The sequence below is a fragment of the Hippopotamus amphibius genome, chromosome 8 (genome assembly GCF_030028045.1).
Source record: "Hippopotamus amphibius kiboko isolate mHipAmp2 chromosome 8, mHipAmp2.hap2, whole genome shotgun sequence".
Taxonomy (NCBI): Eukaryota; Metazoa; Chordata; class Mammalia; order Artiodactyla; family Hippopotamidae; genus Hippopotamus; species Hippopotamus amphibius.
Window position 1 is genome coordinate 100093975 of NC_080193.1, and position 14266 is coordinate 100108240.

Here is a 14266-nt window from a genome sequence, read left to right on the forward strand (position 1 = left end):
TTTAAACTAAGACCAAAAGTATGTTTCCTCACTTGGACAATGAGGGAATTAAGAGAAATTCCTAATGGAGTTGTTGCTTTTAAAAGAAAGAGAGAACACTATACATCACACACACAGTCTCTGGCATATACAAAGGGCTCAATAATATCAGCTATCAGTATGATTATTACAACTTCCTGAGGGAACAAAGAAGCTTATGGACTAAAAGGCAATAATCTATTTCAAACTTTCCAAATTGTCCTCAACTGATTTCCTCAGTAAGAGTTTTTTTTTTTTAAATCCTTAAATACCGTAGGATTGAGGAACATTTTTTTTCATAATTAAACTGCTGACAGAGAAGATGATGAGTTATAATGAGTGGAGAGAAGGTATGAGCTGGTATTCTTTGGGGACTGATGCCCAGAACTGTCATATACAGTGATGTGAGAGATGAACCACAGAGAGAAACCTCCAAGAAGAGCTTGCTGATGATGCTGAAGGCTACTTGACAGTGAAATGTCTTGTGTTTTGTTTTTCTTCCAGTTTTATTGAGATATAATTGACATACAGCACTGCATACATTTAAGGTATACAGCATAATGATTTGACTTACATAAATCATGAAACAATTATCTCAATAAGTTTATGGAACATCCAAGATCTCACATAAATACAAAATTAAAGAAATAGAAAAAAAAAATCTTTCTTTTGCTGAGAACTCTTAGCATTTACTCTTAAAAACTTATGCAATGTCTCATTGATGTGAATATACTGAGTAAAAATCTAACCAAGAATTTGTTATTGAAGGTGGTGGGATTCACTTGATGCAATCAATTGAGGAGCTCCAATGAAGAAGTTCTGCAAGGAAAAAACAAAGTCTAATGCTTGAGGAGTTCATAATCTAGCAGGCAGATTAGGACAGGAAACAAAAAATACAAAGTAATAGAACAGTAGTAGTACTCATAGTATGTTCTCCAACAACGTACAGTATTTGGGGAGAGGCAGTATGTTAATCATCTTCTCGGCATTATAACATGTACTCACATCAAATGTACAAAGTAAACATGTCACTTCCATTACAGACATGTAAACGATGCTTAGAGAGGTTGAGTAATCTGTCCAACAACATACCATAAAGTCAGGACTCAAATTGGAATTTACTGCTTTTCAGAGCAGTAGTTTTCAACCACTTTGACGTGTAAGTTTCAAAGCAGAGGTGCTTTCTGATGAGGTTCAGAGGAAGAGGGTACAGGATCAGGAAGGGAAGCTGGAATCAGGAAAATATTCTCAAAGGCGGTAGAGTTATTGATGGAACTGAGAAGGGCAAATGAATATTCAATCAGAGAAGCTGGTGAGGGGGTGGAGAGATCATGCACAGAAGCGAAAACAGTTTGTGCTGAGAGACTGAACCAGGATGGTTTGTGGACACATCGACTGCCTTTGATATTAAAGAGAGAAAGAGGAGGGGGGCAGAAGGGAGGAGAGGAGAGGTTAAAATAATGAGGAGATAAGGTTGAATCATCAGTTTGAGATTAAATCTCAGTGTGATATGTCAAATTCCACACCGATAAAAAACATGTTTAATTTTGTAGAAGATGGAATCACTATAGGTTTTGGAAATGAGAGCACTGTGGTCAGTGCTGTGGTTTAGAAATATTTTACCTGGCAGTGATATGTGGGACCGACTAGAACAGGGAAAGACAAGGCAGAAATTGGTACTTGAGATAGGAATGAGTAAATTATTGCAATAATGCATCTGAGAGGTATTAGGGCTTGAGCAATGATTATAGCAATAAAGCATGAAAACATGGAGAAAGATTCAAGGTATTCTGAGATGGACTCTGTCAATAATTTGGCAAATGAATTGATATCAGAGGGCAAGGAGAAGATAGGATAAAATGTGATAGTTTTCAGCCTGGGAAAAGAGGCAAATCTGGAATAATGTGAGGTCAGGAATGAGATAAAAATTAGGGATGAGGTGAAGGTCTTCTGCATATACTGCTTGCTAATTAAAGAGAAGCTTAAAGTGTAATTCTATTTGAAAAAAAGAAACACCCAGTAGAAACCTCATGCTTCATTGTCTTCTTAAGATCAAAGTAAGCTGAGTAGTACTTCATAAGAGATGCATATTGTAAGACTATTTGGAGAACTGCCTCCAAATGTTATTTTTCTTTAAATATAAATGTTTGCTTGTGTTAATAATGGGTGAGTAGTTAATAGTTACGCATATGATTTATGAAGCACTGTTTTATCCATTCAGTCATTCACTCAACAAATATGCTGCTATTATGTTCCAAGATCTGTACTAGGTGTCAGGAACCCTTGGAGGATCCACAGTCTCGTTTGAGAGAATGACAAATAGTTACAATAAACTGTAGTATGTGTGATAAGGGTAACTGCAGTAGCAATTAATGTTTATCCAGCCTCTCATTTAGTCTTGTGCTGGTGTAACTGCCAATTTTCCATAGAAAAAAAGAACATTTTTTAAGAGGTTAAATAATTAGCCCATGGTTACAAAGGTAGTGTTCAAACTCAGGACTTAAATAAATCCAAAAGCTTTGGAACTAAGGAATGGTTTGATAAATGCTGTGGTTTAAAAAAATTTATCTAGTAGTGATATGTGGGATCAATGAGAATAAGGAGAGGTTGACACTTAAGAGCAGAATTAGTAGGTTATTACAATAATCTGACAGCGAGGTAGCTAAGGCTTGAACAATAGCTAGGGGAATTAAAACATCAGAACCAGCTGAAGCCATTTTGAGATGGATTCTACAGTTATTTACTTAGCTTCTATGCTGCCTGCATGGAAGTGAGTACAAAGTCCTATGCTTAGGCCAAGCTCAGTGGGGGTATCAGACTGTTCTTGCCCCAGGAGAACACTCATGTAACTCAGCTGTAAGTGGCTTCCTAATCTCCTTCCATTCTTTCTTGCTCATCCCATACCAGCTAGAACTAAAGTCCTCTCCTAGAATTATAACCTCTAAGCTTCCTGCCACTCTGCCCATGGCTCCCCAGCTTTGCATTCCATGCTGTTAGAATCCTTCCCATCTTCCCCCTCATCCGAGAGTCTCTAAGCATTGGAGTTTTCACTCACTCTACTTTCTGCACTTGGCCTCAAACTAATTTCAGATGATGTTTTCCCACACTGGTGCTCACCACATGAAGTTTTCTAGCCCTGATTATGCAGCATGAAATAAAACACCAAGGAATCAGGGAAGGTGCACACAACAGGTAACACTTTAAAGGATTTGGAGACAAGAGTGGTGGTATAAATCAGGTCTCTACAAGTTAATCACTCTGAATTGCCTGCTAAAAGTGATAATAAAACTCATATAAAAAGTTCGTTGTGATAGTCAAATTATACAGATACACATACGTATTTTAATTAAAGATTATTGTTTTTTAAAAGTCCTATATTCCATTTCTCTGAATTCCTTGTATCTGGAGAAAGCTAACTTGTTCATGCAGCCATAAACCAAACATTTGCTCACTCTATAACAACGAAATACTTACCCAAGATGTTACCAAACTTTTCAAAAAGCTAACATTAAAAAGGTGAAATTAAAGGAAAACAGAATAAGACTATTACATTCATTATGCCTACCTCCAAAAACAATCTTAGCAAGCTTCTAAAAAGACAGTGCCCTGGAGATTTTCCGTACAAAGTTTTTAATATTGTGCAGCTCATTAATTAAAGAAACACAATCTACATAAAAAATAACCAGGTCATATAGCCACAAATTACAAGCTTGAGGAAAATCCACACAGTAAAGCAGCATGATAAAAGGTGATCGCATATTTTTTTTTTTCTTTTAAAGCTAATTTCATGCAACATGTTTGGCACTTATTAGTAACTGAACTGAATGAATGGAGTATGTTGACTGAATGAATGAATGACCATCAACCTCAGAAGCATCACCTTCCGGTGCTAAAGCCGACAATCTATTAAACATGAAATTACTTACCCAGGTTTTGAAGCAACTTTAATAATGAGGATGATGATAACAGACGACGGTAATGATAGCAACAGGGCTCACTCTGACTCAGGGTGTTCCGAGTGCTTTACATATGATAACTAATTTTGCCCTCATACCAACCCTCTGAAGAAGGTTTTTAATATTATTTCCATTTTACAGACCAGACACTAAGGCAAAGATTGATGAGCAACTTGCCTAAGCTCCCAGAAGTGATAAGCAGCTGAGCTGGGATCTGAACCCAGGTAGTAGCTAGGGATGAACTGGAAATTAGTGTAGAGCAAAGCAAGTGCCAGTAAAAGCGAGAGCAACTAACTTTGTATAATAAGTTACTTACATTAAAAACAAACAAACAAAAAGACCCATGAAAAATCCAGGTTGATAGTCTGGATTCATTTTACACACATAGAGTAAAATATTGCAAGACTGTTAAAACACAATGCACAGTAATGTTGAAAGAGCTAACGTCAAAGTAAAACACTGCACCACGATGAACTCTGGAAAGTTCACTTTAAACTGCTGTTCAAGGAGAAGAAAGAAGCAGTTAAGAAACCCAGGTTGCAGACGAGTTGGAAGGATTGAGGCTCATTTGTATATGTCTGTCAGGAAGTTCTCACATCATATAAAGAAAATGAGAGAAAAAAGTAATTTAGCAATTAATTTCAGAATTAGGTTTCACTCAAGTATACTACTTATCTTGATGTTTCCTATAAAATAAAAACTATAACCTAAAAACACAAACATTAAATTGAAATAAAATATTCTTATTCACATAAATAGAATACCTGAGCACATCCATAGTTTTCAACGACGTCAGTAGTTCTGTCTGCACACCATTCATAACTTCTCCATCTTCTAAGTCCTGTGTGGAATTCTGTAGTGAAACAAACCCATAAGCATGTGGATGATATGCACATAGAATTCAAAATTTGAATCAAAAGTCTCAACAGCAGAGAGTAAATGGTTTTACTCTGCATATATATAGTGTGCTCCAATTTCTTTGAAGACTGGAAACAGGTGTTAATCTTTTCAGTGCTTTCAATGTTCTTTTCTCTCCCATTTGGTTCCTGAAATACTCAAATGGGCCATTTGCACAAGGCGGTATGTTAAGAGCTTTGGAATACATCATTTAGCTTCCTGCTACTCAACCACAAGCTTTGGGGACTGAGTGTTTTAAATCAGCAAGGAAAAGGGGTACCAAGGGGCAGGTGCCATTGACAGGTGGTGATGTACTATACTTGCTTTAATGTACTATACTTGCTTGCACCCCATCCCCTCCGGTGACACTAAAAATATAAAGAAAGCAAAATCCATGAAAACAAAAAAAGTTGCCTGGCAAGGTCACTTTTATCACAAGTGTGACGGGAATAGTATAGGAAAAGAAATCTGGAGTTCTTACTTTGTCTTAAGACTTTCATTCTGAGGATGACCTTCAGCACAAAGAAACTAAAATCAACCATTTAACTTCTAAAATGGTAAACATTCTTCTACGACAGAGAGATAACACGGTCAGAGAGGTCCTGCACTCCAGGACAGTGGCAAAGTTGAGTTCGATGTTACACAGAGGAGAGAATGGATTCGAGAAAGCCAGCCTGTTTTAGGTTCTCATTTATGTAAAACATTAGTTCTCTGTTAGGAACTGAACTTTAACTGAGTAATTCTGCAGCACACCACTCTTCAGAAGCAGAGTCACAGACAGTGCTTGCTGTGGACTCAGGTTTCACTGAAACACACCATATGGCACATTCATGGCTCTAAATGTACCATTTCAACCAAAGAATACAATAAATGAGTTAAAATGTTGGACATAAAGGAATTAGGCAAATATTTTGAAGAATATAAGACACGGAGGCACAACTTAAGCAATGCATCATTGGGAATTGATTTTTTAAAAATGTATTTCATTTTTAGATCGAAGAACAACATGTCACCTAGGGGTTGGCAGTTTTGTGAAGGACTTGATCTACACTATATTTTAAAAACTTATTTGCTTTCTCCTCTTCGTGAGGATAAAGAAAAGGAAAAAAAAATCTCAAAGGTTAAAGGATGCTTTTTAGTTTAAGGCATCAAATCTTAAAAGATGAACGTCTTTGAAAGCTTTCAAATATTCACCTTGTTATGAAGGGCTTGATGTATGCTTATGTTGAAAAGACACAAGGTTGGGCAGGTTACAAAAATACATGAATAGACAATTTAATAAAATTTATGTACTTGTGACTATTGCACATGTCAAAACATTTGATGACTGCATTTATGTCAAAATCATTCACTTTCTCATCTCTCTCTCTCACAACACAAGAGGGAGCTCCATGAAGAGTGAGGGGATGTCTAGTTCTCTCTGCATTAAGTACACAACACAGAGAATTCATTAAGTGACTGTTAATGAGTAAATAAGCTGAATGGCATTGTATTAGTTTCCTAATGCTGTGTAATAAATTCAAAATTAAATGGATAAAAAACATTATCTCCCATAGTTTCCATCAGAGACTTAGAAGTGGCTTGGCTGGCCACTTCTGGGGTAGAATCTCTCATGAGGTTGCAGTCAAGGTGTCAGCAGGGCTTTAGCTGCAATCATTTAAAGGCTTGACTGGAGCTTTAAGACCCACTATATTTTTTCTTATAAAAGATTTATTAAGATACGATTTACATAACATTACATTCACCCTTTGAAATAGTACAATTCAGTCATTTTAATGTATTCACTGAGTTCTGCAACCATCATCACTATCTAATTTTAGAACAATTTCAAAACTCCACAAAGAAACATCATGCTCATTCGCCAGCACTCCCCATTTTTTGCTGCTTCCCACAACCCATGGCAATCATTTCTCTATTTCCTATCGCTAAGGATTTACCTATTCTGAACATTTTATATAAACAGAATCATAACATATGTGACTTCTATCACTTAGCATGATTTTCTGAAGACCTCCCATGTTGTGACATGTATCAGTATGTCATTCCATTTTTTGGTCAAATAATATTCTACTGCATGGATGTACCACATTCTGTTTACCCATTCAGCACTCGATGGGCATTTGAGTTGTTTCCACTTTTGCTAATGATTATGAATTATGTTGCCCTGAACATTTGAAATAGTGTTCAATTGTGCAATAATGGTAAGAATGAGAAGTTCTTGTGTGGACAGATATTTTTCATTTTTCTCAGGTATATACCTAGGAATGGAATTGCTGGGTCATATGGTAACTCTGTGTGTAACATTTTGAGGGACGGCTATAGTATTTCCAAAACATCCACACAATTTTCCATTCCCATCAGTAATATGTGAGGGTTCCAATTTCTCCAAATCCTCGTCAACACTTGCTATTTCCTGTTTTTAAAATATATAGCCATCATAGTGGGTGTAAAGAGGGTTTTGTTTGCATATACTTAATGAATAATGATTCATATTTTCCTAATGATTAATGATGCTGAGCACTTTTCATGTGACTGTTGGACATTTGTATATCTTCTTTGGAGAAATACCTAGTTATCTGTATTTTTATTATTGAGCTGTAACAGTTTTCTAACAATTCTGTATATAAATTCCTTAGATATATGATTTCCAAATTTTATCCCATTCTGAGGGCTGTGTTTTCACTTTCTTGATGGGCGCTTTGCAACACAAAAGTTTCTAATTTTAATGAAGTTCAATTTATTTCTTCTTTTGTTACTTGTATTTTGGTACTGTATCTAAGAAATCGTGCCTAATACAAGGTCACAAGGATTTACTCCTATATGTATTTTTTTCAGGGTGAAAAGTATTTCTCTTTTGTTTTTGTTTTTTCTAATACATTAAAAAAAATCTTTATTGGAGTTTAATTGCTTCACAGTATTGTGCTAGTTTCTGCTGTACAACAAAGTGAACCAGCCATATGAACCCACATATCCCCATATCTCCTCCCTTCCAAGCCTCCCTCCCAACTGCCCCATCCCACCCCTCCAGGTCCTCACAAAGCATCAAGCTGATCGTCCCATGCTCTGCAGCAGCTTCCCACCAGCCATCCACTTCACATCTGGCAGTGTGTTTATGTAATTTTTTTCCTAAGAGTTTTATAGTGCTAGCTCTTGCATTTAGGTCTGTTACCATTTTGAGTTAATTTTGTTACATGGTATGAGGTAGGGGATCCAACTCCATTCTTTGCATGTGGGTATTTAGTTGTGCCAACACCAGAGTTGTATTAATGCCCTTATCAAAACTCAACTGACAAAAAATGCAAGGGTTTATTTCTGGAGTCTCAATTTTATTCCATTGATCACACCAGTACTACACAGTCTTTTTTTTTTTTTAATAAATTTATTTACTTATTTATTTTATTGGCTGCATTGAGTCTTTTTTGCTGTGCGCAGGCTTTCTTTTTAGTTGCGGTGAGTGGGGGCTACTCTTCGTTGTGGTGCGTGGGCTCCTCATTGCCGTGGCTTCTCTTGTTGTGGAGCATGGGCTCTAGGCACATGGGCTTCAGTAGCTGCAGCACATGGGCTCAATAGTTGTGGCTCACGGGCTCTAAAGTGCAGGCTCAATACCTGTGGCGCACGGGCTTAGTTGCTTCACAGCATGTGGGATCTTCCTGGAACAGGGACCGAACCCGTGTCCCCTGCATTGGCAGGCGGATTCTCAACCACTGCGCCACCTAGGAAGCCCTACACAGTCTTGATTATGTACCTTTGTACTAAGTTTTGGAATCAGAAAGTGAGAGTTCTCCAATTTTTTTAAAGTTTGTTTTGAATATTCTGGGTTCCTTGCATTTTCATATGAATTTTAGAACCCGAGCATCAGTTTTTGCAAAAATGCCAGCTGGGTTTTCATAAGGATCACATTGAACTGTAGCTCAATTTAAGGGGTATTACCATCTTAACAAAGTCTAATCTATGAACAGTTAACAGTGGCAGTTATTAAAATATTCTTTTTTTGCTCTGTAATTCTATATGGACATATATCTCAGGATGTAAAAGGAAAAATTGGGATGTTTGTTATAAGGTTTTAACTATCTGTTTTTGACTCTTTGCTCCCTACTCCAACTGTAAATTTCTTGTTGATCCCAAGCCAAGGTAAGAAAATAACATATTTTCTGGTTCAAATCAACATTCTGCAAGGTTCGAAGGACGTTTTTTTCTAGTTCTAGTTAGATAGTAAGTAAAGGTTTTATTTATGTCAACAAAGTACTTAATGCTCCAAGTATATGAAAATGTCAATTAGAATATGAAAGCAATATTGGGCCAACTGCAACGTGATAATCTGTTCAAGGGTAATTCTGAACTGACTACAGTTTTACAGCAATCATGTCAATCACTACAGACTTAAAGAACACACATTCACAGACTTATATGTCTAAGACAAGAGTTCTACTCTTTTAAAAGTAGTATCAGAAACTCTGCCTGGCCATAGCTAACAAAAAGGGTAGTAACTATAGTTTATCATCTCAACTAATGGGCAGTGTTTGTCACTTGCCAAAATCATTTCTATATATTGCAGTAAAAGAATTCTTTGATATTCTCTAGAGATGGGCCAGGCAGACAGATGCTTAGGGCATCCTAAAAGGACACAAAGCCAATTCCAAATTGACCTCAACAATACTGTAGCAGTGTAGTGCTTCAAGACTTAGACAAAGGCAGCTTATTTCTTGACAGGGTCCATAAAACCAGTTTTTCCAAAAAATTACCAAATAAATCACAAGCAATAATTTAAGAGCACTTAAGGTTTTCCTTCACTAAATAACATGATGAAGACTCACAAAATCACATACATCTAAAAATGAAAATGACAAATATTTTTTCTCATAGCTTATTTGAATAACTCTGAGATCTGTAAAATCATGACTTAAATTTGGAAATAAAGGGACAAAAATAATCCAATTATGAAGAACTAGGGTATAAATAATGGGTGCTGAACAGTCACTATATTTCTTCAATTCAGACTTAAGAAATACTAATAATGCGATTTCAACTCCTCAAACTTGCCTCCAGAAACCACTATGGTTTAGCAAGCTCTATATTTAATCTTTTTAGTAAAATTATTATAATTTCTATTTTTAATGTTAAAATAGATGTGATCAGTTGCATAGAATACAAAGGTATAAAGCTATGTTGAAATTTACTTTGCCTCTTCCTTTTGCTCACATTATTACTTTGCTCCCTAATAAAGTTCAGCAGGAGACTGTGTCTTGCCAGCCAGGCAGAGACCTTTAAGAAGCTTGTCCTTTACCTCTTTGATTATCAGAGCAGGGACTGTATCATATGTGGCTCTCACAATAAACAAGTTTAATTACTACAATTTTTAAAAAGTGAATATTTTTAGCAACACTTTCAGGATCACGGGAGCATTTCTGACAGCCAGAATGAGTTGGATTTAAACATCACTGTGCTATTTTTAGCTTTAAAATCAACACATATAAATATTCCCAAACCAATTAGCGGCAGCTGGAAAGTAAAGGTGTTTACATTTAGTTAGCACCACCGCTCACAGTGGCAAGTGTTCACAGGCTGTGTGGAAGGGGCCAAGTACCAGGAGGGGCACCCCTCTCACCAGGGTGATCCTGGTGTTGGCACCAGGCTATCGTTTCGTAGTTCATGGTGGGTCTAAGTCACCGATTTCATACAGGAAAGTGTATTCATACTATAGCCTCATTAAGTTATACATCTCCAAATAAACAACAGTCTTGATAAAACTTTTTGGAAGAAGATGTTACTCACATTCTCATCGCTTTTTCCTGGTCAACTAGAGCTATAAAACATATTAAAAACAGCTTTACAGCTCAGTTTTTCATCTCTCGGATAGGAACTGAAATAGATGTCTCCTTATCTGTAGATGGCTCTCTTTGTCTTACAGGTGAGAATATATGGCTTCATTCCATCCCTGCCCAATGCATTGTAACCACATTTGAAACCACTTGCCCACAAAATTTTAACTGCAATTTAGTTATATTTCCAAAGCTCAGGTGTATTTTATAACAAGATTTGCATTCTGAAAAGCCAACTGCAAGTTTCTTTTGAAAGTGCACATGAATTTTAGAATGAGAGTAATAGAAAAATTATGCAGAGAAGATGTGAATGCCAGGTTATGTGCCTGGTGCTCATACATAACTATCAGGTAAATTTTAAAATTAAAATTCTGGGCATAATTTCAGAATATTTGTTTTGACTTTTTAGAACAAGAATATCTATGCTAAAGTAAAAACAAGCTGTATTTGATACACACACATATGCGATGAACATGCGTTTTGTAGTCAAGCACTGTTATTCAAGCTTGACCTAATGTATGTCCTGTATGCCTTGCAGAGTGCCTTGCCAAGGGAAATATCTCAGTTGGCTTCATAGATCCTACCCCAAAATATTTCAGTCCTAGCAATTTATCATGTCCATAATTTATTTTACATAAATAAATGTTTATTTGTTTTATATATATAAAACAAATGTAAATATATAGGTAAAATGTATGTTACATTGTATATCCATATATCTAGAAATTGGCACTGCCTTATGGTAAATAGTGCAGATCCTCAGATATCCTGGAAAGAATGGTGCTCACAAGCTAGTCTAATCCATTCATTTTATAGCTAAGTAAATGGACCCTGAAGGGTGAGGGGACAAGGCTTTTAACTTATTGTGATAGTGGCGAAGCCAGAATGCAGGATCCTTGATTCTCGATTCAGTGCTCTTTCTGTGCACCGCGGTAAATAGTTGCTGACCTAATGAATGCTCATCTTATTATTCACTTCATGGATTCTTTTTTTCTGTCAATGACAGAAACAAAAACGCTAATAATGTCTTGGATATATTTTGCCCATCTTTCAAAGAGCTCACAACGTTTCACATATAATTAGATGCACATTCATGACAATCCTAAATAATTTCTAGGCATTCCTATTCCAATTTTATATATGGGCATATTCGAGGGAAAAAAAAAAAAAGCTAAATGCCTTGTTCAAGGTGAAATTAAGGGTCAAAGAAAGAACCAAGATTACTTAGGATCCGTGTGTCCTAAGACTGAAGTGTGTATGCAACCATGTTAAACATATTTACCTTGTGAGGTCTCTTAGCTGCTGATTTTAGACAAATTGTGTGAACAAAAAATATTATAAGGCATGAAAAAGTGTTGATATGAAAAACTATCAAGTATGTCATTATTATAGAGATTGAGCTCTAATAATTGAACTTTTTAAATAAAAATTTATTTTTCAGAATACAATTAATTAGATCAAGCTACTAACTAATCTCAAAACTGGCTTGTGGGGTACGTGTGCACACACACTATTAAGTGATGGGGTGAGTCCCCCTAATGCTTATAGGGTAAAACCGGACTGAGTTTATACAATTCTGAATTTTGTAAAATACACTGAAAGTCAACAGCATTCCAGCTGCCTGTCTCACAGACATCGTGCCACTGTGAACAACGCACTGCACACGCTAAATCCCACTGACTCGCGGCACACTCAGAGTTGGCCACACCTTCTCCTCATCTGGTTTATGTTCAAGAGACACTGCGTGGTTTTAACAGGTTTAACAAAAATAAGACAGATCAAGGTATAGTAGTAAAATTAAGCTCTGGTCTAAGACAAAGGAGACACAGGTTTTAATAGAAGTTCTCTCATAGCTTTACCTGGTGGTGTCACCTAATCTCCCCATCCTCTTTTTCATTATCAGTAAAATAAGGACAAGAAGATTTCTAAGGTCTATTCCAGGTGCAAAATATCCCAGAACTTAGTGAAGAAACACCAAATAGTAAGGCAGGTAAGTCCCCATGGAAGAAACAAAAATTTTTCAACAGATAAATTAAGAGGTGATTACATTTGAACAAAATTTTTTTTGAAAGCTTCCCTTGAAAAGCAAACTCTCACAGAGACATAATTATATACTCTCTTCACATACTTTTGGGGAACAAATGTATGACATGAGGTAAAGTCTACTTGAAATAAAACTAAAGCCCCTCCATGCCTCATTATTTTTTTCTTCCTCTATGATATTTTCTTGGATATTTCTTCCCCTTCTTGCTGTTAATAACTAGCAAATTTAAGAGTTCGTTGATTTAGATTTGAGAAGACAAATTTTTTGGATAATTTTTTTTAAATGCATACTCTTTACACATTTAACCTGCTGGGATTTTTTTGTTTGTGTTATTTCCTTGTGTTTTTTAGAAAATTATAAGGTAACCCTGACTAAACGTGATACCAGGAAGTTAAAACACAACTGTAAGTTAAAAAAAAAAAAAAAAAAAAAAAAAAAAAGGTGTGGGGGTGGGGAGGGGCCGGGGGGTTTCTGTTCTGTTTGTGAGCCTTGAGTTGACCAGACACATTGACTACCCTTATCTAGGTATCAAAAATGAAAACCACTATTGATGTCAAGGTCAGTATTGCATCTGCTCTGCTGATCTTTCAACCTAACACCAACACCTATGGGTGTGCTGCTTCCCAAGCAAATATGTTGAATGAAAAGGTTGCTTTAAAAACCTTAGAACTGAGGGAAAAAAAGATGGCGGCGAAGCAGAGAGATGTGGAGTGCATCCCTCTCCACAGATGCATTGGGAATGCACGGAAGGACGCAGTCATTCCCACAGAGAACCAGCTGAACACCAGCAGACGGCCTTGGACACCAGAAAGGGCTGCGGGGAGCCCGACATAGCCGGTAGGGAGGCATCTACGAGGGCTCAAAGAGGGTGAAGCGGCGGAGCTGTGGCAGACGGGAGGGAGTGAGAAACATACGGGTCCGCAGCGCAGCTCAGCGTTCCCGGACCGAGACATCGATCCGCGGCTGAACGGAGGGTCCAGGAGCGGGAGCGTGGGAACCGGAGAGCTGGGTCAGGGTGAGAAACATTGTTGCCGGTAGGGTGACGGACCGAGAGGACAGGAGGGAGGAGGTCCGCGGAGAGGAGTGCCGGTCCCTGAGAGCTGCCCGGCCATGATGGCGGCTGGAGGCTGCAGGCTCAGGGGCGGGGGGGAGCCGCACACATAGCCTCTCTCTCCCTTTAGGCGCCTCTGCAGCAGGCAGTGGAGAGACGCCCTGCGGGCCACCTAAGGCGCTCAGGGATAACAAGCACCCTCAGGCACTCGGGCGGGGCTAGATTAAAACCCCTTGCAATGCCAGCAGCAGGGAGGCTGCTGAGAGAAAAACAAAACAAAACAAAAAAAAACAGCATCAAAAAGAAAAAAACCCCGAGAGAGGCCCAACTCTAAGACTTTCTGTGTACGCCTGAGCCACCAGCGCCCTCTGCAACAGGCACCTCCAAGCCTGACTGAAATAACAGTGCACCACTGCTCACTCACTCCCAGGAGAAGGAGCCACTATTGTACCCTCTCCCTCCCCACACACCGACGCTTACA

General features: G+C 37.7%; 1 protein-coding gene across 3 annotated transcripts in view; it reads right to left on the bottom strand.

Moving 5' to 3' along the window:
* The window catches only part of PARD3B (par-3 family cell polarity regulator beta), a 977181-nt gene that overhangs the window by 461327 nt on the left and 501588 nt on the right, over nt 1-14266 (bottom strand). For all 3 annotated transcript variants that reach the window (XR_009055026.1, XM_057744363.1, XM_057744365.1), the window contains exon 5: nt 4739-4827. Coding sequence is in view for 2 of the 3 variants with exons in the window: in XM_057744363.1 (XP_057600346.1) it covers nt 4739-4827 (89 nt within the window). In the remaining variant the exon portion in view is untranslated. The remainder of the gene's footprint in view (nt 1-4738; nt 4828-14266) is intronic.